General features: G+C 39.5%; 1 protein-coding gene across 1 annotated transcript; it reads left to right on the plus strand.

The window, feature by feature from the left end:
* The first annotated feature begins 914 nt into the window (after positions 1-914).
* Positions 915-18,404, plus strand: LOC105818448 (interferon-induced very large GTPase 1-like). The gene is made up of 2 exons (XM_012654443.1): positions 915-1,015; positions 10,935-18,404. Exon 2 carries the CDS (start codon positions 10,937-10,939, stop codon positions 18,176-18,178), a length of 7,242 nt encoding a protein of 2,413 aa, XP_012509897.1. The 5' UTR covers positions 915-1,015; positions 10,935-10,936; the 3' UTR covers positions 18,179-18,404.
* The last annotated feature ends 7,174 nt before the right edge of the window (positions 18,405-25,578 follow it).

Genomic DNA, 25,578 nt, shown 5'->3' on the forward strand with positions numbered 1-25,578 from the left:
GTATTCATGAAATGTTTCAGTCATTTCTAAGTAAGATATAATGATGAAACATTAATTGTGGAACATAAGTTAAATTTTATTTCTGGATTCTTAAGTTTTATAGAAAGACAAACTAAACTATGAATTATTTGATTCTGAACAGTTCATTTTGTGGAGACTACTGTTAAGGAGTGTACTTCAGTTTCTTGCTAATTTTTAAATCCAGGCATCATGATAAACCATAAACATTTTAGGGTGGAAAAGCCTAGTGGGTGCTCACGGCATGGGTGGAGAAAGATTTCTCACACAGAGTTTAAGATATAAAAGTAAAAATGTTTGTTTTATCTTATTAGAAGGACAGAGAGCCATGGGGGTGGGGTGAGAAGAGAGCAGGGACATGGCGTGGCATCCCAAAGAAAGACAAGGGAGATGCTGGCAGCTAGGCCAAATGGCTTGCTTCTTTTATGGGGACAAAAAAAATAGTAATTGCCTTTCTTGTTTCTTCTTTTCCTGGAGACTTAGTTATCTCTGAAACTTATAGCAGGGAATGTGTTTTGCCCCTGAGATATGCTTTGGGCAGGAAACAAAGGCCTGGAGTTTACCCCCCTGCTGTCTGTCCAAGAGCTTCTCAGGAATACCTGGGAAGCCATAGAAACAAATTCTAAAGGCTGTGAGCTGCTGAATGTAAAGAAAAAGATTTACATTTCCTTTAGGCTCTTTTGTGAAAACAGAGTCCCATCAGGTTGCCTACCAGCAGAGAGAGCAGAGAGCTCATAGGATTGATCTTTACTGTTATTTATAATTACGGGATTAGATAATTTCCTGTTACGTCAGCAAGGCCGTCCTTACAAAACAGGCTTCCTTTTAAGCAGCTGATTTAAAAGAAAAAAAAAAGAAAGTGAAACCAGTTTCGTGCTTCCTGCGTTGACTGCAAATTCAGTTCTCTCTCACACGGTTAGTCTCAGAGAAAGAACCTACTCTCCATGCAGATCTCTCTGCAGCAATCTGAAGACACAAACTTAGCCTTGGGACACAGGTAGGTGAAGGAAAATTTGGGAAATGGAGGAGACAGAGAGATACAATAACAAACCCAGAAACTAAAACAGAAACTAATGTAAATAGTCATAGGAAACAGTCAGACGGGGGATTAAGACATGCTGAGAACACAAATATTGAAAGGTTGAACAACCCAAAGGACAGATTTCACAAACAGGCTACGTGGGAGCAACAAGGCTGGTTTATTCTCCCGCGTGTGAGTGGGCTGAGTCCGAAAAGACAGTCAGCACAGAAGGGGGTTTTGTGAGAGTTTTTATAAACGGGGATAGCTGACCCCCTCCCACTCGCCCTGTTCAGTTCTTTGGTTCTGGGCTGACTCCTGATCCGTATTGTTGTTGTGGTCAGGCAGGTGAAGAATTGCCTCCTGCTACTTGCAGTTCGTGTATGGCAGAGGACGGTGGGTGGGCAGAACAGCTGTTTGTAATAAATTCTTTTTCAAACAGCCAACTCCTACAACTCCTTTGTCCCAGTCACATCCATCCTTCTGCTCTGGCCTCATTCTTATCAGGTGAGCTAGGGAGGGATAACCTTCCTCTCTATCAGGGAGGGAGGAGGAAGGAATGTTGGCTGCTGCTGTCAGTTAGATCTACAATGTCCGGGGACTCTCCAGACTCCTACAGCTATTGTTTTACAAGCCTAAGTTTTGCATTAACCACATTCTGCCCTATACATACTTTTCAGGTTCCCACCTGGAACAAACCTAACAACTATGAATTTGGCATCATCATTGTTCCAAAAGATAGCTACAAATCTGGGAGAAGATGGAGTACATAATCTAAGCAGATAAGAAACAATTTGGCAATTTGTATTTGTTAGAGTGGAAAGGCTAGTAGGTGTTCATGGCCTGAGTGGAGAATGATTTCTCATGCAGAAATTAAGATATAAGAGTAAAAAAGGTTTATTTTGTCCTTTTAGAGGAGGGAGGGAGGGAGCGGGGAGAGAGAGAGAGAAAGAAAGAGAGAGAAGGGGAGAGAAAAAGAAAGACAGAAGGGAAAGGAGGGAAAGAGAGCAGGGACATGGTGTGGCATGCCAAAGGAAGAGCAGGGGCTGCCAGCAGCCAGGCCAAGTTGCAGCAGGTAGGTAACAAGAACTGCAAGGATGTCAAAGTCTAAGAGTTGTTTTCCTGCCTTTCTTTGGAGAAGAGATTATCACAGAAGATGTGACTGTGTCCTCAAGATATGGTTGAGGCTGTAGTTCATATTCTTCTGCTGTCGAAAATGGACTGTCTTAAAAATTGGATTAGGTCTGAATTTGGTTTTGTATTAATGTTATTAGATAGTGGAGAATATAGAGTCCAGAAATGAGAGCTAAAAGTAGAGCCACTAGTGGCCTTAGTCTAAGATCATATTGGAAGAAGAGTTTACAGATTTGAGAAGGTAGACTGTCTCTTGGACTGTAGGCAGATAGAGATGCCATAGAGTGCCCATAGTGGGGGCTGGAAAGTAAGGTTATTATTATCAGGATTTTCAGCATGGGCAAAGGACTGATCAGGCCACAATGTAAGTTGGGCTGTGGCAGTATTTATAGATTGATACAAGAAGTATAAAGAGGAGGCAAAGGGCAATAAGGATCCATATATACCACAGCATATTATTGGAGCCTGGTATCCATGATGGCCTGAACTTTCAGGGAGTTTGTTGTGGGTAGAAACAGGTTTTGGAGGGTCTGTAGCTTTGAGTCCAAAGAGATGACACTAGGACAGGATTTGAAGCTCAGCTGTACTGATGGAAGCAGTGATAATTATTTAAAAGGAACTCTTTACAGGTTGAAGGGAACCTAGTTTGTCCTGGAAAATCCTTGAATAAAATTTAGTCTCTAGGCTGTAAGTGTTGCAGTCCCTTTAAGAAGTTGTCCAGTGAGTTTTACTGTCAAGTAGGGGTAGAGAAAGACTACAAGGGATCCAAATGTTTACCAGTTTTATCCCTTGAAATTGGCCCTTACAGCAGTGAATAAGGTTGGGCCAGGCAGAATTTAACAGTTTAAATCCTAGAGATATTAGACAAACTTTGTTATTTATTTAATACAGTTTAACATACCAGTAAGCTTAATAAATTTTTTTGGACTTCTGGTGTCTCTATTATTAAAAGCTAGTTTGAGATTAAAAATGAATTTAGAATTTTTTTTCTTGGAAAGCCTGTCAAACATTATAGGTCTAAAATATTTTTTACATAAAATCACAGGTCACTTATAAAACAATGGCTTTTATTTCCCCAGGAGTGATAGTCTTTGGAAGACTTTAAAGGCAATGTAAAAAGTATATGGGTATAAACCTCTGCCCTCAAAGTTTAGTTTCGTTCTAGTTAGTCAAAAACTCAACAAAGATAATACGAGGGATTATTTTGACAAAGCATAAAATGTTTGCTTCTTTTAGGCCAGTTACTGAAAAAGTAAAGAAAAACCTTCTGTAGTGAGATAGTTTTAATTAAAAAATACAACAGGTTATAAAATCAAAATGAGTGTATCATGTAATTTTATGAGGAGTGAATTAATATTTTAAGAAAACTTTGTTTTAACCAAATTTTTTAAAAAATTATAGCCAACTAGATCACATACTAATTTCTTCATAAATTTTCTTTTATAAACTTTATCCCAGCTTTCGCAGACCTTCTCCACACATGTCTAAAACTTTCTGTTTTGTCCTAACTTTCCCTTTTCCTAAATAATCAGTCATTTTAGGAGAAAAATATTATACAAGATCCTTTTTTTGTAATATTGTTCTTCTTTCGTTTAACCTTTCTTACCAAAAATATATTTCCATAGTCATTGCCTTTTTACGTCTCTTTTTCTTACTCATAAGTTATTTTCTATTCTGTTTTTAATACAATATTTGATGTAAGTGCTTACTTTTTCTTTAAGCCAATTAATTAGAGCTCTTTTGTATATTTTGGTAGTGAAACATTACATACACATAACATATATGGACACACAAACATATAGACATATAGATATTTTTAGGTGAAACAACGTGTAAAGTTTTACAGTTTGAAAGTTCAGAAAATACCAAGGAAAGGAAAAAGTTACATGTAAAGTTCCAGTTAAGCTTTTTCCAGAAGTCAGAGAAAGGAAGCCATAGGATCTTTTCCCAGTGGGAAAGCTGCTCTCCTCCTCCTTTCTGGCTACAGAATTATTGGTTGGCAGTTGTTGGTTCCCCACCCTCAACACTTGAATATGTTGTCCCACTCCTTCCTGGCTTAAATGGTTTCTGGTGAGAAGTCTAGTGCCAAATGAATCATAGCTCCTTTATATGTTATTCATTTCTTTTCTTTTGCTGCTTTTGAATCCTCTCTTTGTCCTTCACCTTTGAGAGTTTATTATGCGCCTTGGGATAACATTATTTGGGTTGAATGTGTTTGGTGATCCCTGACCTTCCCATACCTGGATATCTACATCATTCTACAGGTTTGGAAAGGTTTTTTTATTATAATATTTGCTTGAATAAGCCTTTTACACCTTGCTGTTTTCTAACCTTCTCTTGAATGCAAATAAGACTTAGATTTGCTCTTTTGACATTATTTTTTATATCTTGTAGGCATTCTTAATTTCCTTTCATTCTTTTTTCTTTTCTCACCTCTCTACTTTAATTGGAGTAAGATAGTATCTCACTGTGGGTTTTAATTTGCATTTACCTGCTGATTAGTGATGTTAAGCATTTTTTCATATTTTTTGGTCATTTGTATATCTTCCTCTAAGAGATGCCCTTTCATGTCATTTGCCCACATTTTAATGGGTTTTTTTTCTCTTGATGAGTTGCTTGAGTTCCTTGTAGATATTGCATGTTAGACATTTGTCAAACTCATAGTTTGCAAATATTTTCTCTCATTTTGTAGGTTGTCTACTTGCTCTGTTGATTATTTCTTTTGCTGTGCAGAGTTTTTAGCTCAATTAAGTTCCATTTGTCTATTTTTGTTTTTATTGCATTTGATTTTAGAGTCTTAGTTATAAATTCTTTGCCTAGGCCAATGTCCAGAAGAGTTTTTCCTAGGTATTCTTCTAGGATTTTTATTGTTTCTGGCCTTACATTTAAGTCTTTAATCCATCCTGAGTTAATTTTTGTATATGATAAGAGATGGAGATCCAGTTTCATTCTTCTGCATATGGCTATCCAATTTTCTCAGCACCATTTATTGAATAGGGTATTTTTGTCTGCTTTTCAAAGATTGGTTGGTTGTATGAATATGGTTTTATTTCTGGGTTGTTCTCTATTCTGTTCCATTGATCTATGTGTCTACTTTTATTCCAGTACCATGCTGTTTTGGTTACTATTGCCTTACAGTATAATTTGAAGTCAGGTAATGTGATGCCTCCAGTTTTGTTCTTTTTGCTTAGGATTGCTTTTGTTATTTGTGGTATTTTTGGTTCCATATGAATTTTAGAATAGTTTTTTCTGATTCTGTGAGAAATGGCATTGGTATTTTGATAGAAATTGCATTGAATCTACAGATTGCTTTGGAAATTATGGCTATTTTAACAATATTGATTCTTCCAATTCATGAGCATGGGATATTTTTCCATTTGTGTCATCTATGATACCTTTTAGCAATGATTTATAGTTCTCCTTCTAGAGATATTTTACCTCCTTGATTAAATGTATTCCTAGGTATATTTTTTTGCAGCTATTGTAAATGAGATTGAGTTCTTGATTTGGTTCTCAGCTTGGTCACTGTTGGTGTATAGAAATGCTATTGATTTTTGTGCATTAATTTTATAAACTGAGACTTTTGCTGAATTCATCTGTCAAATCTAGGATTCTTTTGGAGGAGTCCTTACGGTTTTGTAGGTATAAAAATCATATCATCAATAAATAGAAATAATTTGATTTCTTCTTTTTCAATTTGGATGCCTTTTATTTCTTTCTCTTGCCTGATTGCTCTGACTAGGACTTACAGTACTATGTTGATTAGAAGTGACAAAAGTGGGCATCCTTGTCTTGTTTGTATTCTCAGAGGAAATGCTTTCAACTTTTCCCCATTCAATATGATGTTGGCTGTAGGTTTCTTATATATAGCATTTATTATTTTGAGGTATGTTCCTTCTATGCCAAGTTTGTGGAGGGTTTTTCCATGAAGTGATGCTGTATTTTGTCAAATTCTTTTTCTGCATCTATTGAGATGATCACATGGTTTTTGTTTTTAATTCTGTTTATGTGGTAAATCACATTTATTGACTTGCATATGTTGAACCATCCTTGTATCTCTAGGATAAAACCCACTTGATCATGGTGTATTATCCTTTTGATGTGCTGTTGGATTCAGTTTACTAAGTATTTTCTTGCATATTTTTACTTCTAAGTTCATCAGTGATTTTGGTCTGTAGTTTTCTTTTTTTGTGCATCTTTTCTCGGCTTTGGTATCGGGGTGATAGTGGCATCATAGAATGAGTTAGGGAGGTTTCCAGCCTTCTTAATCTTTTGGAACAGTTTTGGTAGGACTGGCATCAGTTCTTTGTGCATCTGGTAGAATTCAGCTGCAAATCCATCTGGGCCTGACCTTTTATGTTGTTTTTCTTGGGATATTTTTTTATTACGGATTCAATCTTGCTACTTACTATATTGATCTATTCAAGAGTTCTGTTTCTTCCTGGTTCAATGTTGGAAGATTGTATGTTTTCAGGAATTCATCCATTTCCTCTAGGATTTCTAATTAATGGTTTGTGAGCATATAGTCTCTGATGATCTTTTGTATTTCTGTGGTATAAGTTGTAATGTCTCCTTTTTCATTTCTGATGGTGATTTTTTGGATCTTCTCTCCTCTTTTCCTGGTTAGTCTAACTAGAGGATCATCAATTTTGGTTTTCTTTTTGAAAAACCAACTTTTCATTTTGTTGATCCTTTGTATTTTTTTGTCTCTATTTCATTTAGTTCTGCTCTGATCTTTGCTATTTCTTTTCTTCTGCTAACTGTGCATATGGTTTGTTCTTGTTTTTTGAGTTCCTTGAGGTGCAACGTTAAGTTGTTAATTTGTGATCTTTCCTCTTTTTTGACACTTAATACTATAAAATTGCCTCTTAAAAATTAACAACTGCCTCTTAACAATTTTAAAGGAGATTACTATGGATAGAAGGAAACCAGATGCTTTTCATCAAGACAATGAAAGAATGATCTGAAATCATTTCAAGATTATGGGTGCTACCCCTCTGATCGCAGGCCCAGAGTGCCAAGGCCTGGGAAACAGAACTATGTCAAAAGAGGGGCCTCGGCATTTGCTGCCCTGTGCTGCCTCAAGTCTCTGCTCCCTACATTCTAGTACAGTGTTCCTCAGTCATCCCAGCTGTGGCTCAAGCAGGCCCAGGTGTGGCTCAGACAGTTGCTCTGAAAAGTACAGGCTGTTAACCTAGCTAGCATCCACACAGTGCTGATTCTACAGGCATTCGGAGGGCAAGACCTTCAGAGCCATAGCTACCTCCACCTAGATTTTAAAATATGCTCTGAAGAGTCTCAGAACCCAGGCAGATAATTGCCATGGGGGCAGGGCCACTCAGAGAGCCCCCACTAGGGCAATGCCTAGTGGAACCAGGGGAGTGGGATCAATGCAGAGAGTCCCCACTAGGGCAATGCCCAGAGAAGCCATAGGGATAGGGCTACCACAGAGTATTTCCCTAGGGCAATGCCCAGCAGAACCATGTGGACAGAGGCACCTCTGAAACTCCAAAATTATAGAGCCAGCAGAGTGCAATTCCAGCCGGAGAGAGCTGCAGGCACCCAACTTCAACCTCTGAGAGCTTCTGTGTGGGCTGCACCCAGCAAAGCCAGGCGGGCCCTCCAGGCATTTAGGGGCCCAACCCCCACCTAGTATGTCTAGAAGGTAGGATATGGATTCAAAGAACATTATTCTCAAGGCTCAAGGTTTAATGTTGTTTGTTTTATTGGATTTTGGACTTCCTTGGGACCTGTGTTACCCCTTTCTTCTTGTCCATTGCTCACTTTTGGAATGGGGATGTCTATCCTTTGCATGTCCCACCAATGGGACTCTACCCTCATGAGTGATCAGTGCCTTATAAAAGGGCTGGAGTGAACAGATGTTTTTTCAGTCTTTTGACTTTCTTCCTTCTGCCATGTAAGGATGCCTCAACAAAATGCCATCTTTGAAGCAGAGATCAGGCCCTCATGAGACACTGAACCTGCTGGTGCCTTAATATTGAATTTCCCATCCTCCAGAATTGTGAGCAATAATAAATTTCTATTATTTATAAATTACCAGGTCTTGGATATTTTGTTATAACAGCACAAATGGACTATGACAGTTGCATAATCAAGCATTTTTATTATTTCATTCTCCTTCTGTTAGTTTGGCAGTTATACACTTTTTTACTATTCTATTTAGAGGCTACATTATAAATTGCAGCATGCATCCTTGACTTTAAAAGATTACGAAAGTCAATTTTTATTTTGACCTTCCTCTCGAATACAGCAAGGACCTAGAAAAACTTCAAATCCATTTGGCCACTCTCTCCAACTTGTATGCAATTGTTATCACATATTTTAAACCCCAATTTTTACTCATTCATTTAGATATATCAACATATTTTTCTCTCTTGTTGTTCATCATTTCTTCCTGCATATCTGACCTTCTACTGATGATGTTTTCCTTCTCCTGAAGAGGACCCTTTAGTAGTTTCCTTAATTTGCATTTTCTAATGGCAATTACTCTCAATTTTGGTTTTAAAGTTCCTTTTTCCACCATAATTCCTTAAGGATATTTCATATTCTATAGAATTCTTGTTTGTCAGTTATTTTCTTTCAGGGTATTAAACATCCCATTCCCCTGTTTTCTGGCTTTAACTAGAACTGTTGAGAAGTTAACTCTCTCTGTTTAGGTTTTTGAAGGCAAGCTCTGTTCTTCTTTGGATGATTTGGTTTTTTGTTTGTTTTGCTTTGTTTTTCGGCACTTTCACATTGATATGTCTGAATGTAAATTTTATTTGTCTTTTCTGATGTTTTCTATGGTCTTAAATTTTGTCTTTAATGTGTAATGGAAATTTTTCAGTCATTATTGCCTAAAATTATTTACCTCTTCTGTCAGATATTCTTCATTACCTGGTAAACTTTTTGAGGCTTTAAAATTTTTTTTCTTAAAAAGTTAATCTAGCTATTTTATATGTCTTCAGCTGGAAAGGTTGGTCTGAGTTGCTTAGTCTGCCATTAAAGTGTAGGTTCAAATTTAAGAGGCATTGGAGAAGATGGAAAACACAAGATAAAATAACTACAGGGTGGTGCCTTAGTCTGTTTTGTGTTGCTATAACAAAATACTTGAGACTGAGTAATTTATAATAAACAAAAACTATTGGCTTACGGTTCTGAAGGCTTGGAAGTCCAAGATCAAGGCACCAGCATCTGACAAGGTCCTTCATGCTGCATCATCACATGGCAGAAGGCAGATGAGTAAAGGGGCAAAAGAGGGACAAACTCAATCTTTTACAATAGCATTAATCCCACCCCTGAAAACAAAGCCCTCATGGCCTGATCACCTCTCAAAGATCCCACCTCTTAATACTGTTACAGTTGTAATTAAATTTCAACATGAGTTTTGGAGGGGACAAGCATTCAAACTATAGAAAAGTAGGTTGATATTATAGCAATCTAACAGACACAATGAAGGCAAAATTGAAGGGAAAGCTGGTAGGGGGTAAAAAAGAAGTGAAACTGAAGAGATATTTAAGAAGGTAAATTGAAAAAACATGATGTACCAAATTCACATTAGGAAGAAGAAGGAAGAATAGGACACCCATTGGCCTGGAAGTATGGTTGTACCATTCAGTAGGACAGGAATTATAGGAGGAAGGGAAGCTTGAATAATATACAAAGTTGAAACGTGAAATCTTATCTCAACTGCTGTCCAAGGATATGCCCTGAAGGCAGTTGGATGGAAAACTTAGTATTGATAAAACACTGGATACAAAAGAGCTTTTGGGTCTACAGACACAGATGTAGATGGCGTCGCTATATTCAAGTAATAGAAAGATGATATTAATGAGGGAACATGAAAATTAAGAAGTGAGTGACAAGCATAAACCAGGTTAGAGGTACATTTAAAAGGACAGGAGAGCAAATAAATATCATGAAATGACGTAAGAAGAAGTGATTAAGAGATAGGAAGGGAACCAGGCAACACAGGTTTCAAAGAAACTAGTAGAGGAAAGATAATCAATTTGGTGGCATCACTGTTGTTTTAAAAATAAATATCAAGCTATCAAACTCATGCATATTTTCAAATTCCATCTCTCAACTTAATGCTTTCCATGCAACTGATCCTGTGTAAGGAGAAGTGCCAAATTCAGACTATAAAGTTGCAACTCACCCTGACAACTAAAAAGGCGATCCATGTTGAGAACACCCACAATGATGTCTTGCACACACAAAAAAGGTGTTAACAAAAGATATATGTTGGGGTCGGGCGCGGTGGCTCACGCCTGTAATCCTAGCACTCTGGGAGGCCGAGGCGGGCAGATTGTTTGAGCTCAGGAGTTCGAAACCAGCCTGAGCAAGAGCGAGACCCCGTCTCTATTAAAATGAGAAAGAAATTAATTGGACAACTAAAAATATATAGAAAAAATTAGCCGGGCATGGTGGCGCATGCCTGTAGTCCCAGCTACTCGGGAGGCTGAGGCAGAAGGATTGCTTGAGCCCAGGAGTTTGAGGTTGCTGCGAGCTAGGATGACGCCACGGCACTCTAGCCCGGGCAACACAGTGAGACTCTGTCTCAAAAAAAAAATATATATATATATATATGTATATATATATATATATATACACATATATATATATATGTTGGAACAATTAAAGGAGAGGAATGAGAAAGCCTTGGACACTTGCATTATGAGTATATTCACCCTTCTGCCATGTGGCTGACACTACCTAAGGTCAGAACACAGTCATGCTAACTGAGTGTCTGTTTTTCACACAGCCATGGACACAGCAGAAGACAACCCTGTTGAGCCTGTCCCTAGAGACAAAAGGAGGCAAGATCTCGAAAAGATGCTGAAAGAAGTAGGCCTGGCTATTGAGTACTGGCTTCCTAAGCTTCAGGAACACCTGGGTGTGACTTGTCCCCAGGCCTTACAACACATAGAGGAAAAAGACCTCCAGAAGCTGAAATCCCAGGCAAAATATACATGGGAAGAAAGGGCCCTGGAAAAGCTTCTGAACCTGGCACACTCAAATAGTGTGTCAGAGTTACAGAAGTCTCAAATAGAGAAGAAAAAGGAAAAGCAAGAGCAGGCAGCACAGTTGCTGAAGGAGCTGAAGGACTTGATGTCACAAGGAAAGCAGAGAAAAGAAGAAGCAGTAATGAGCAAAGAAGCAGAGCTAAGGGAAGCAATGGACATCCCCAAAGAGTATTGGCCATCTTCTAAAATATCCCTAAAAGAAGTCATAGACGACATGCAGAAACAACTTGAACTCACAGAGCTGGAACTACCCCAGTGGCAAAACCTCCCAGATAAAGATTTGGTGAGCCGGGCATCTGGAGGGCTGGCCCTCGAGGGAATTTACAAAACCACTGAGCAAGGAGGCCTGATAGAGAAGAAAGAAAAGCTACTCAGAGTCCCCAAGGACTTCTCACTCTCTGGTTCTAGGCAGGGCACACGGATGGAAACAGTAGAATTTACATCTTCTGAAGAAGAATCCAAGTTCACTCAGAAAATAGAGAAGAAGGGATTTAGTGCAATTATCTCAGGCAAAGGTGAAGGTTGGGGAGGTTGTCTCGAAGCTGGTTTTGATTACAGCAAGCATTCAAAATTCAAGAAAACTCAACAAAAACATTCTGAGCATTCTTATTTCTGCTCAACCAAGTTCAGCTACATTCCCCTGGCCTCCTGCTACTTTCCCGTTGATCAGCTCCAGTTATCTAATGCTGCTCTTGAGGAATTAAAATACATTGAAGACCTTCTGCATCAGACAGCAGACTCAGACAGATCCTCCTTACTGAGACACAGGGCTGAAAGCTTCTTCCACAGGTTTGGCTCTCATGCTAACCAAGGCCCTCTGCACCTGGGGGGCATCTACTGGTGGAAAGCCGTTTTAGAGGGTTTCCACAGTAAGCAGTTGGAGGAAGTGAAACAGCAGTCAGCAAAGGCCCTGGATATTTTCGTAAGGAGCAGCTTCAGTACACTTCCAGTGAAATTTGCTGGAGGTGTGACTGTGTCAGACTCTGATTCAAACACAACCTCTCAGACAAAAACTTCCCAAAATCTCCAAGCTAAAGTCCAATTATCTGCGTCCCAGACAGGTGGCCCACCAGAAGCAAATAGCTTTATCCAGTGGAAAGCTGGCCTCGTTGTCAGTAATATAAACTGGTTTGTCATTGACCAGGAACTTCATCTGGTGCCCATTTGGGACATCATCCTCTCCAGCCACAGAAGTGATTTTAAGTATCCTTCTAAGGTGGCTGACTATCTGAAAGACCACTACACTGCTATGACTAGCCATACTGCCCACATCCAGGATGAAGAGGAATTACTAAGTGCTAGTAAGGAGACTAGGGCTTTCCTAGAGGGTTTGAAATCTTGGAAGATATCTGATCCTGAAGAGCAGCTTGAAAAACTGATAAATTTCATGCAAACATTGAGTCAAAAACTAGGCAGTTATGACCCTTGGATTAACATATGCCTCACAGACTGGCATCTGCAGAATTTTCTAGTAAAAATTGTCAACTTTTGCAAAGAAACTTCCAATTATAAAACTAAATTTATTAAATGTCAGTTGGATGTCCTTCTGTATCCTCACATATACAGAGTAACAAACTTCCCTCAGACTCACTCCCTCATACAGTGGATCTATGAGTCAGAGTCAGAGCAAGAGCAAGTCAACATTTCCCAATTTTCTGAATTAATTAAAATCTTACAAGAAGCCGAGAATGACCTCATGGAAGCAAAGGTCAAATCTGAGTGCCCAGAAACAGTGGAGAAATCTCAAAGAAAGGCCACTTACAAGGTCAGTAGGGCTCTCCACTGCTTCTTGAATAAACTCCAAGAAACAGACCAGCCAGACACACAGCTCTTGCTACTTTCCATTGCAGCTGGTGCAGGATATCATGTGGAAAACAATACTTTCCAGTATCTCCTGAGGTGTGATGAGTTAAACTTCCTACTGGATGAAATTCAAACTGCATGGAATAAATACCAGGAGCTCAAAAATATTTGCAGCTACAGGGCTCAAGCATTCCTGGTGCTCACAGGTCTGACAGCCACAACTGGAGTCACAGCTATATCTCCAAAAGAGAAAACACAGCGCATGGCATTAATAAGACATCACATGGGAAACTCATTTTCTAAAGAAGTTGAACATGTTCTCACGAAACCTGGAGCAGATCATGATTGGGAAAACCTCGAGAAAGACTTACAATTGCTTATTGATGGAGATTATGAAGGCACCATCTCTTCTTCTCAAGTGGATGAGGTGAGAAAACAATTGCAGAGTCTCTTCCATGAAAAGAAACAGCCCTGTAAACCACATGATAATGAAAATGAGAAATGGGAGGTGATAGAAAATGGAGCCTTCCTAGACTTACTCCAGCGTCTAGGCCTAGAACATGACTACCCAAAAAGGATGAGCCAAGCTAACTTCCATCTGATCTACAAGACTTCTGTGTACAAAACCCAGCCCAGCTCTGAACGGGAGCTTCCCTTCTATTTTCTGCAGAAGCTAATGATGCTAGATTATAAGCTGAGATACCTGGTCTTCAAAGATGATAGAAACACAGAACACCAAGTCTATTCAAGTGCCTCTAATCAGGAAAATGAAGCATTTGATCCATTTGATGACAGTGATACTCCCACTAAGCCTTCAGACACTAAACCTAGACCCCACATTCACCCAGTGGATATTCAGATGGCAATTTTTCACTGTGCAGATGATTTTGCCAGACAATACATTTTGACCAAACTTTCCATTTGTCAGTTTGCCCTCCCTCTGGTGGTGCCTAATCCCTGCACTTCTCAAATTGAATTTTCTCTCTGGTCTCTCAGACAAATTAGGAGAAGTTGGCAGCAAGGGAAGAAGAGGAGTTACAAAAATCAGCAGATGTGTCGTGTCTCTACCCCTATTGTGTCCTTTATTAGAGTTGGAAATGGCTTCTCTTCTTCCAAATCTCAGATCATCAACTGTCTTCTCAGTAAACAAAAACATGATGTGTTTTTTCACCGACACTGCAGAGGAAACAGCAAAGACTGTCTTTTGATGAGAGGAATGGTGGAGATGTGTTGGTTCTGTCCTGGAGGGGACGATGAGGACAGACTTGACAACTGTGTGACTTTCATGAATCTTCATGGAGATGCAAAGGAACATGAGCGGCAGCTCGCTTTCCTGAAGAAGGTCTCTTCTCTCATTGTGGTGCTCATGTCAACTTCTGATAACAATGAAGAAAACCGAAAAATTGTCCGTGACATGGGGCAGTCATCAAGACCTTTGATCTGCTTGCTTGATAACAAAGAAAAAACCACGGCCAAAACTTCCAGCCAAAAAGTGACAATTGGCATCAGGAATAGAAATGCAGCAGAATTAACAGAAGAGCTCATAACCACAATCAGACGTTTGCTAGAGCTCTCTTGCAATGCTCTCAGCTTAGAGGACTGTTCCCGGATTGCTCGTGAGCAAGGATTCCTTATTGATGAAGACCAGAGAGATTGCAAGGAAGCCAAAGAAAAGGCACAGAGTCTAATGGCTCTTCTGGGAGAAATGAAGTTGTCTCGGATGAAGGAAAATTTACTACCCCTTCAGGGACAACTGTGGCATCTCTGGTGTAAGAGGGACAAAGAACTCTATCGTCTGAGAGAAAAGGGAAATCGGAGCATTGAACAATACAAGAGTGAGATTGAGACAGATAAGCAAAAAATACGGCACAATCAGCTGACTAAAGCTGTTTCTCTCAATAATGTAATGCAGTCTTTCCTTCAGATTCTCCATGAAAATTCAGAAACTCATACCAAACTCTACTTCTTGCAGTGGCTGAGTGTGTTTTTAGACAATCTGACTGCAGAACACTTGGAAAAACAGTATGAGAAGCATAGCTCTTTGTGGTCACCGATACAAACAGAAAAGGAGGAGGCACCTAACGGCAACTCTCTGAAATACCAGCAAAATGAAATAGAAGTCATCTCCAAAGAGATTAGTGACTGTACCTTGGGAATTGGGCAATTTCTCAGAGAAGCTGGCCAGATTTATGAAGCTCTAGAAGAAACTTCCTCCCCAAAAGATACCCTTCTTCTCTCCCTTCCCCGCATTGCTGCAGATCTGGTAATATCTGGTATTCCCATTGAGCTGATGGATGGAGATGCTTCATATGTGCCCTTGAAGTGGATAGCAGCTGTTTTTGACAAGGTCTCTGAGGAACTTGGAGACAAACGGGTGTTTGTTCTCTCTATTCTTGGTCTGCAGAGCTCAGGGAAGTCCACCCTGCTAAATGCCCTTTTTGGGCTGCAGTTCACTGTCGGTTCAGGGAGGTGTACCCAGGGGGCCTACATGCAGCTCCTGAAGGTGAAGAAGACATTCACAGAGGAACTTGGCTTTGACTTTATGCTTGTTGTGGACACAGAAGGACTTCGATCCCCACAATTCAGCAACAAATCCCAGAATAGGGACAATGAGTTGGCAACCTTTGTCATTGGACTTGCAAACTTGACTCTGATCAATATTTTTGGGGAGAATCCATCAGAGATGCAGGATATCTTACAAATAGTTGTCCAAGCCTTTCTGAGGATGAAACAGGTAAAAATCTTCCCAAGTTGCCTCTTTGTCCACCAGAATGTGGGAGACGTTACAGCTAATTACCAAACTATGGAAGGACGAAGGTTGCTACAGCAGAGACTAGATGAAATGGCAGCAATAGCTGCTAAACAAGAACAGTGCTCAGACGTAACCTGCTTCAGCGATGTCATTAAGTTTGATGTCAACACTCACGTCTACTACTTTGCTCATCTTTGGGATGGTAATCCCCCAATGGCCCCTCCCAATCCTCGCTATAGCCACAATGTCCAGGAACTGAAATGTAAAATTCTTATGACTGCTGAACAGGAATCCAGGGGAAATATCATGAAGATATCAGATGTAAAATTCCGAGTTCAAGATTTGTGGAGAGCCCTGCTGAACGAGAACTTTATTTTCAGTTTCAGGAACACCCGAGAAGTCATGGCCATGAGCAATCTGGAAACCAGGTATAACCACTGGAGCTGGGAGCTAAGGAGTCACATGCTGGGCTTACAGAACCAGCTGATCAACCAGATTCAGAATGGAAAAATTCAGACATTCAAATCAAGCACACTTGAGGCTGCAGTTACAGAAAAATATGAAGCTATTGAGCAAGAACTGGAAAAATATTTCAATGAAGACCCAGAGAGTGAAATACTGGTTCAATGGAAAGCAAATTTTAAAAATAAGCTAATAATCCTTCAAGACACACTTATTTCAGAGATCAAAAGTAAAGCCAATGAACTTATTAGTTGTAAAAAAAGTCAAGAAAGGCTGGATAAGAAAAAGACAGATTATGAAAACGAATTATTGGAAAAGAGCCAAAAGTTGGCTTTAACTGTAAAGGATAGAGAATTGAGTGAGGAAGAGTTACATGAGAAATTCAATCAACTTTGGGAAAAATGGGTCTATGATGTGTCCCCAACTCTACCTCAAGTCACAGAGCCTGACCCTGATGGGGATTGTGAAGACATCCTTTTCCACCATTTCAAAAAGGAGATAAACATACTGAAGACTTCTGGAAAAAAGTTTCAAATCAATTTTGATGAACATGTCAAAATGAATAAGAACTATACATTAGGGATCTGTGATAAAGAGTCCATTAATAGGATTACTGACTCCATTGTTTCAAAATGTATTGAAACTATTAACAGCATTCACAAGCAACAGTGTGATTATAATGCAATTTATTTCGAGAAAATCCTAAAAATAATAGAGGAGGAAGTTAAATCTGCATCCTCTGAGGAAGGATATACATTTACAAGTAAATATACCATGGACTTATCTTTGTGTTTATTGCAAAAAGCATCGGAGATTTTTAAGCAAATGCACAGGGAATTTAAGAGAGCAAATGATCCTGTACAATATTTGGAAAGCAAGAAAGATGACTTCTTCACGAGTTTTAAGATCTCCTGCCAAGGAGCAACCTCCATAAAAACGTTTGTTGATTATCTGTGGGACAAGCTAACTCGTGCTGTCTCCACCGCCATATGGAAAAAAATGACCATTAAAATAGCTGAGGACATGCAAGCTACCTGCCCTGCAGTCAATGGAGACAGGGCTAACCTGGAGAAACACATTCTCATCTCTCTGGCAGAAGAGGAGAACTTTGATAATTATTGGCAATACCTTCATAATCCAAAATCATTTTTTAGGAGTTACATTGAAAACTGTATTAACAGATATTGTTCAGACAAAGGAAGTGAAAAAATAAAGACTCTTTTAAAAATAAGTTTAGATGGCATCAAGAGTATCATCCTCTCTTCCATTCATGAATCCATAGCAATAGCTAAAGATAAAAGCAGCACTGCGTCTGAGTGGTTGGATTTGTTCTGTGATTGCCTGGGAAGCAACTTGATCTTTCCACGAAAAGACTTGAAAAACATTGAACACCAGGAGATAAAAGATATTGAGTTTCTCAAAGAAGCCATGAGTACAGCTTTGGATCCTGCAATGAAGGGAGTAGAGCAAAATTGTTCAGGTATGCTTCCAGAAAAACTGATTGCTGAAATAGAGAAAATCCTCTCTGGACATCTCAGTGGCTGCTGGAAACAATGTCCTTTCTGTAAAGCAATTTGTACAAACACTATTCCTACACATAAAAACCACAGTACTCCCTTCCACCGTCCTGAGGCTGTCAATGGGTGGTATAAAGATACAACAGATCACTTTATCATTGATTTCTGTACTAGTTCTGTAGAAAGCAAGCATGGAATAATTTTGGAAGATAATCGGAAAAGCTTATATAGGAACTATCAGCAGGCAGGAGGAGATTATGCCACATGGAGTATTACCCCAGTTGTATCCACCCAGCCATATTGGAAATGGTTTATCTCTAACTTCAGATCAAAGCTAGAAGAAAAATATCAGAAAAAATTCAAAGGTAGGGGTGAAATCCCTGATGCATGGGCAAAAATCACAAAGCAGACCGTGCTCGAGGACTTGAAAGACAATAATACTCAATAACCACAAAAGAGCCTCTGTATCTAAACAAAAGAGTCACAATGCCTGAACAATCTTAAAACAACACCTCTTTACAATTAGAACCTTCATTATTTCCATTCTTAAAATGAAATGTGAAAAAATAAAACAATTAACATTTCAAGAGTTGAAGAGTTCCTGTGAATGGTGTTCATTTCTCTCTGCCACAATTCCTTCTGGTTTAAAAACAAATTACTAAAATATGTGTATATGTGATAAAATCAAATAAAATCCATTTTAAAACACCTACTTCATAATTTAAACTATTTTTCTAGATATAATATTTTTATTTTAAAATACATAATGTCTCAGAGAAAGTCATTTTAACAGAGGAAAATCAAAATCATTGCAGCCTGCTACAAATTTCTATAACTGTATCAATATTTCAACCAACATATGGGTTTTGGCTGGAAGCTACAAATTGACTTTTTAATTTCTTTAAGGAAATTTTTCCCCCCTCTGAAGTTTTGGGGGAAATTTAATAACCCTTCAATATAAAAACATTCATAGAAAGTTCATGATTCCCAAGCATAGCAATATTTAGACATATTCTGTTCTAGGAAAGAATAAACCAGAGACTTGACCAGAATAGAGCCTTCATTAATTCATGAAACATCAAGCAAATATGGGAAGTAGAAATCAAAACAGAAAGTAACTTGTGAGTAAGAGAGAGATTTAAAAAGGCAATGAATGTGGGAAATATATTTTTGGTAAGAAAGGATTTTGTATAGAATTTTTTTTTTGTCCTAAAATAACTGGTTATTCAGGAAATGGGAATGTTAGGACAAAACAGAAAGTTTTAGTCATGTTTTGTAGATGGTCTGTGCAGGTTGGGATAAAGTTTATAAAGAGAATTTATGAAGGAATTTAGTATGTGATCCAGCTGGCTATAATTAAAAAGAAAATTTTGGTTAAAATGAAATTTTCTTAAAATATTTATTCGCTCTTACAAAACATTCTATGATAAAGACATCTGCACCCGAATGTTTATGGCAGCACAATTCACTACTGCAAGGATGTGGAAACAACCCAAATGCCCGTCAATCCATGAGTGGATTATTAAAATTTGGTATATGTATACAATGGAATATTACTCAATCATTAAAAACGACATTGATCTAGAACCTCTTATACTTTCCTGGATTAAACTTAAGCCCATTATCCAAAGTGAGGCACCACAAGATCGGAAGAATGGACTCCACTTGTACTCGCCATCAGATTGGTACTAACTGATCAACACTAGGGTGATCACATGGCAGTAATACTCTCCAGGGATTAGGGGGATTGGGGGGGGTAAACCTGCAACTAAAGGACACAGGGAGTATTGTAGGGGGAAGGGCATGCCTTTAACCCTCGCTTGGGTGAGGCAAAGACATAAAGTGTAACCATAGTGTTTGTACCCTCATAATACCCTGAAATGAAAGAATATATATTTATTCACTCTTAATGAAATTCCATGACATATACATTTTGATCCTACCACCAGATAAAGACATTTCCATTCTTCTCCCAAAATCAATAATATCTGTAACCCATCCCCCACCAACACTGCCAAAAGAGACCCATAGGTCTCATGCTGGTGGGAGTCATGGCACTCTTCAGTTTAGCAGGATTGGCAGGAGGAATTACATACAATGTACTCACAGCCAAAAATATCACTATTACTATGACTGTGGTGGCCCAAGATACAGGAGAAAACTTTAAACTCCTACCAGCTTTCCTTAATTCATTAGCTGCTATGGTAAGAGATAATAGAATAGCAATAGATTATCTGTTAGCTTCAGAAGGAGAAGTTTGTGCGATTGCAAAAACCTCATGCTGTTTCTATCTAAACACCACAGGACAGGTAGAAGAAAGGACATAACGGATTCTGGAAAATGCAAAGTAGCTAAAAAAAGGTTCTCTGAACAGGACATAGCAGACTCAATTTGGAACTCTATCCAATCTGTCCTCCCAGAATGACCTGGCTTGTACCCTTCTTAGGACCCCTAGCAATGATTATACTAACACTCGTCTTCAGCCCCCGTCTATTACAATTTTTTCTATATTTTCTTAAAAACAATATTTAAGCCATCACTCACAAATCAATCAGAGAGATCTTCATGATGGAACAAGCCCTTCCACACCTCCAACTCAATACCCAATTCTTGCCCTTTATCAACAGGAATTAGTCAAAAAGACAACGATGTCTGCTTCCCAATCATTCTACTTTTTAATTTTTACCCTTTGCCATACTTTGCCATCCCTTTTCTTGTATGTATATAATAAAAAGGGTGGAATGTTAGGCTTGCTGAGGATGGGAACTCAGAAAGTATGTATAGGACAGAATGCAGTTAATGGAAATCTTAGATAGTGATCATAAGGCTTATGAAACAATAGCTGCAGGAGTCTCGAGAGTCCAGAGACTGTAAATCTAACTCTGACCACAGACAGTTGTGGCAATGCCAGCAGCAACCGGTTACTGTTCAGAAAAATTCACCCTCCCCAAACTTCCATTCAAACTTCCTATAAAACCCAAGGCTCTCCCCTTCCTGGCATGGATGCTCTTTTCAGCCTCCACCCTTCTGCACACAGACGCTCAAAAACAGCATTTTGCTGCACCTGAGGCTTCATGTGTCTCCTTCTCAGCTCCAGACCTAACAAAATGATCATTACCAGAAGTTGGGGTGATCGGAGTGGAGAAAGGGGGAAATGTTGTCAAAGGCTACAATGGGAGAAGAAACAAAAAGATGAAGATAATTCAAGATGAAGAAGCAGACATAAGTCAAGTATTGAGAGTTAGGGAATGCCAGCTTGCAGTTTTAGTTAAGAGCACAAACTCAAAATTTAGACTGCTTAGTTGCTCATAGGGTCTCCACTATTTACTAGCTATAAGACGTTGGATGAGTTACTTAACCTGTCTCTGCTTCATTTCCTTCATCTATAAAATGGTGCCATCTGATGGTGGAGGTATGAGGATAATTCTAAATAATATATTTGCCTGGCACATGGTATGTGTTCCAATAGTGTTAGGAAGTAGTAGTAGCAACAGCAGCAGCAGCAAGAGCAGCAAAAGTCATGTTAATAGAAGTAATTACAGTAGTTAACATTATTATTATTGCTATGATATTATACTGAAACATAGTTATGCCTACAGTCCATTCTCAATTGTAAGTTCCTGAAAAAAGAGAATCCAAGTTCTATATTTTGACCCAAGTAGTCATCACAAATGTGTTTGCTTTATTGTTTCCTGTACCTGTATTTTATGTGCTCGAAATAGGACTTTAAAAATAAAACAGAATTTAAAATGTAAACCTCAAAAAGGGGCTAAGGAATGGAAGGAAAAAAGGTTGCTAGGTCAGAGAAGAATTAGAGTATTGTTGGGTTCCTTTGCAACAGCTGTCAGCCCCCAAATTCAGTATCATTTTTAATGAAATCCAAGGTGCTTGCATTTATTCCAAATTGGAAAAGATGTGAACCAGGACATGTACTCCTGGGAAAAACCTCCCTAATAGTTTAATTATCTTTGGTGCTTTCTCTTTGAACCATGGAAACAATCATGTTTATCTTGTAGTTCAAATTGTGATTCCCATCAACTCCTCTGTGAAGACACAGAAATGTGCCACCCAGATCGTCCTTCAAGGAAGCACTTACTGCCCAGTTGAGAGGGGAGAGAAGTAAGCAGCGAGTCTTCAGCTGTCAGATCTTCAGAATCTGCCTCAATGGCAGAGAGCCTCTTCACCTGAGGTCATACCCTTCCTGGGACATCCTGTATGCAGAGACTGAGTGAGATGGAATATAAAGACAGATCCAGATATGTTAGCCTGACACAGGATGTTCTGTGGGTCTTCATTTGCTCCAGAACTCCCTACCTGGCTCAGGAAAGTTTGTGAGGCCTGCATCACAGTGCCATTTCTTTTTCTGCCAGTTTCTATTTCCACCCCCTTTCTTTCACAGGTGTTGATCCCTAATAAACCTCTTGGACCCCACGCTCCATCTCAGCATCTGCTTCTGAAGAAACCAATCTGCAACATCCTGCCAGGCCTTGGTAAAGATTGCTTACATCCAGACAGATTTAAACAATGGGGTTGTGGATAATAAAGAAACAATGCAAAAAGAAAATAAGGACTCCATAAGAAAATAAGGGCTCCTCTTTCCAACACCCATGGGAAGAGAGCAGCATCCTTGCAAGGGGTGAGAGAATGCAGGTCTTCCAGAAGTGACCAGCAGGCAGGAGTGAGCAGTGGCCCACAGCCCCGTTGAGAGCAGTAGAGAGGAACATGCAACAGAGCTGCTAGTTGGGCAACTCGTTAGTAAGTGATCATTGGGAAACAGAAAACTAGTGGATGAAAAAAAAAGAAGTAAAACTGATGAGCAAAACAAGAGTAGATATTTTTTCCACATAGACTTGGAATTGACGATAGAAGGAGTGGAGTCAAGGGAGGAAGCCTAAGCCTTGCAAATGCATTCCTTAGAAGGACTGAGATGGAGGTAATACTTAAATTGAACCAAAGCAAGGAGCCTTGCGTTGGTCCTATATGCTCCAGTCTGGAATTGTTCCTGGCAGAGCAAAATCTTTATCATCCTATGTACTGAGGAGACACCCATCGGTGCAAGTAGAGAATACCCCCTTCTATCTATAGACACCCATGGGTGCAAGTAGAGAATACCCCCTTAAATCTATAAAGTTTACCGAAAGCCTTTCCTGCCTCAGCACCTACTTATTCTGGGTCTCTGCAGTCCCAGGAAGGCTGGAAAATGGGAATCGTAACACAGATTTACAGATAACAGAATGGCAGCCGCAAGAGCAGCTGCTGGTCTTTGTGAGAACATCATAGACTCTCCAAGCCATGAATTTTCCTTGCTTTTTCTACCATTCTAACTACAGCTATCCTTCTTATGGCCTTCCCTCTTACTTCTGAGGCCCTAGTTCAATCCCCTGGCTTCTGGCGGGAGCTACATGGAAGTTGCAGACCCTCCTTTTACCACCAGGTGGTGGAAAAGTGCCTCATCAGGATAAAGAATTCTGAGATTTCTCAACTTGGGCACTGTTAACATTTAGGGCCAGATAATTTATTGTGGGGAACTGTCCAGCACATTGTAGGATGCTTAGCTCATCTCTGGCCTCTACCCACTAGATGCTAGTAGGACTCCCCACAGTCATGACAACCAAAAATGTCTCCAGACATTGCCAAATGTCCCTGAGACATTGGGATTGCCACAGTTGAGAACCACTATGCATCATCACCCTAAAGGGTTTCGAATAGGAGAGAGAAATAGAATCAAATTTTTATGGAATTTTTTTAAAAAGCTTCGTTGTTTTGTTCTGATAAAATAACATGTGTTCAATGAAAAAAATTCAAAACTTTGGGAAAACGAGGTGGCTCTAGTGGAGCCACACAAGGCTCAGGAGAGCCAAGCATGTTGTGCCCTGCACTGCTCAGACCAGCAAACAATACAGTCAGGATGGCTGAAGGCAACCCCCCCCAAAAAACAAACATTTTTAAAGGGCAAGATGTCTGCTTATGCCTTCTTTGTGCAGACATACAGAGAAGAACATAAGAAGAAAAACCTAGAGGTCTCTGTCAATTTTGCAGACTTTCCTAAGAAGTGCTCTGAGAGGTAGAAGACATTATCTGGGAAAGAAAAGTTTAAATCTGATGAAATGGCAAACATGGATGCATTACGCTATGATCAAGAAATGAAGGATTATAGACCAGCTAACGGGGGGCAAGAAGAAGGGCCCTAATGCCCCCCAAGAAAACACTGACTGGATTTTTCCTGTTCTGTTCAGAATCCTGCCCCAAGATCAAACCCACAAACCCTGGCATCTCTGTTGGAGTTGTGGCATACCTTGAAGTGACAGTGAAAAGCAGCCTGACATCACTAAGGCAGTGAAGCTGAAGAAGTATATGAGAAAATCGTGGCTGACTGTAAGTCTAAAGGAAAGTCCGATGTCGTAAAATGTCCCACTAAGGTTGCCCCAGAAAAGGTGGAAGAGGAAGAGGAGGAAAAAGAGAAAGGGTAGTGGGGAGGAGAGGGAGAGGAGGGGAGTGGAAGGGAGGGACTGTTTGTCTCCTTGTGAATACCTTAGAGTAGGGGAACGTCACATCTGACACATCTCTTATTTGAGAAATGTCTATTGCTCTCATTTAGGTTTAATTACAAAATTTGATCAGGATCATATTGTAGTTTCAAAGTGCTCTAGAAATTGTTAGGGGTTTACATAAAGTGGCCATGGGTGTCAGGAGCACCCTGAAACTGTATCAAAGTTGTACATATTTCCAAACATTTTTTAAAATGAAAAGGCACTCCCCTGTTCACTTCACTCTGTGCACTTTGCTGTTGGCGTAAGAAGGCATTTAGAGATGTTCTGGAATTTTTTTTTAATTGGTAAGGTGGTGTTAACTATACGGTTATTGGCTAGAAATCCTGAGTTATCAACCTATAGTTGATAAATCTATAATTTGATAAATCCTGAATTATAAAGCTATAGGTATACTACATACCTGTAGTTTTTAAAAAGAACAAAACCACTGAGACAAACTCCTGATGCTCCTTGCTTGAGGCTGTGGGGAAAAATGCCTTTTGGGGAGGGGCTGTAGCTCAAGGTGTGCCCTGTGAGGCTGGACCTGTTGACACTGTGTTGGGCATCCATTTAGCTTCAGATTGTCTTGTTTTTGTATGTAGTGACGTAGCTTTCTGCTGCCATTCTCAGCTGTGGACAAAGAGCAAGGAGGGGTTCAGCTGGCGTGAGGAGTGTTTGGATTTTTTTTTTTTTAGTTAAGTTTAGTTTTTAAACTATTTCTATAAAAAATTGTACAACTCCTCATTGTCAGCAAAGAGCCACTGCATCAATGAAAGTTCAAGAACATTTTGTACCTAAACAAGCTTGTAATGCTCTGTTATTTTTTTTGTATGTTTAGAATGCTGAAATGTTTTTGAAGTTAAATAAACAGTATTACATTTTTAAAACCGTTCTCTATTGGAACAGTCTAAATTTCTGACTCACAGCAGTCTTAGCAGTGAAACAATCCCCACTCCACTGCATTTGGAGACTAGCCTCCCTATAAGTGTGGTAACTTCTCTTTTACTCAACATGGCCAGCTTGCTTAGGGCTGAGATGAGGGCGAGGGCTATCTGAAGCTACTGCAGGATTTTGTTTGTGTCTGAATGGCGTTAAGATGAAGTCTAAACTATTGAACGTAGGGGCCGAGATAAGGACACAGGCAAGGTTCAGCAGCCTTCAGAGGTGCAGGAAGGTGTACAGTTAGGATTAAGATTGTGTAGGTTTAACATTTTTGTCTCCCTCCGCCCCCATTTGTGGGACCAAGTGCATTGTTAAACACCAAAAACATCTTTCAGAGTGTATGTCAAAAATTCAGACCTTATTTTTCCTCTTCACA

The sequence above is a fragment of the Propithecus coquereli genome, unplaced genomic scaffold (assembly GCF_000956105.1).
Source record: "Propithecus coquereli isolate 6110/MARCELLA unplaced genomic scaffold, Pcoq_1.0 Scaffold44, whole genome shotgun sequence".
Taxonomy (NCBI): domain Eukaryota; kingdom Metazoa; phylum Chordata; class Mammalia; order Primates; family Indriidae; genus Propithecus; species Propithecus coquereli.

What these genes read in the sequence shown, in the direction of transcription:
- LOC105818448 (XM_012654443.1), top strand. Translation starts at nt 10,937, where the DNA reads ATGGACACAGCAGAAGACAACCCTGTTGAGCCTGTCCCTAGAGACAAA.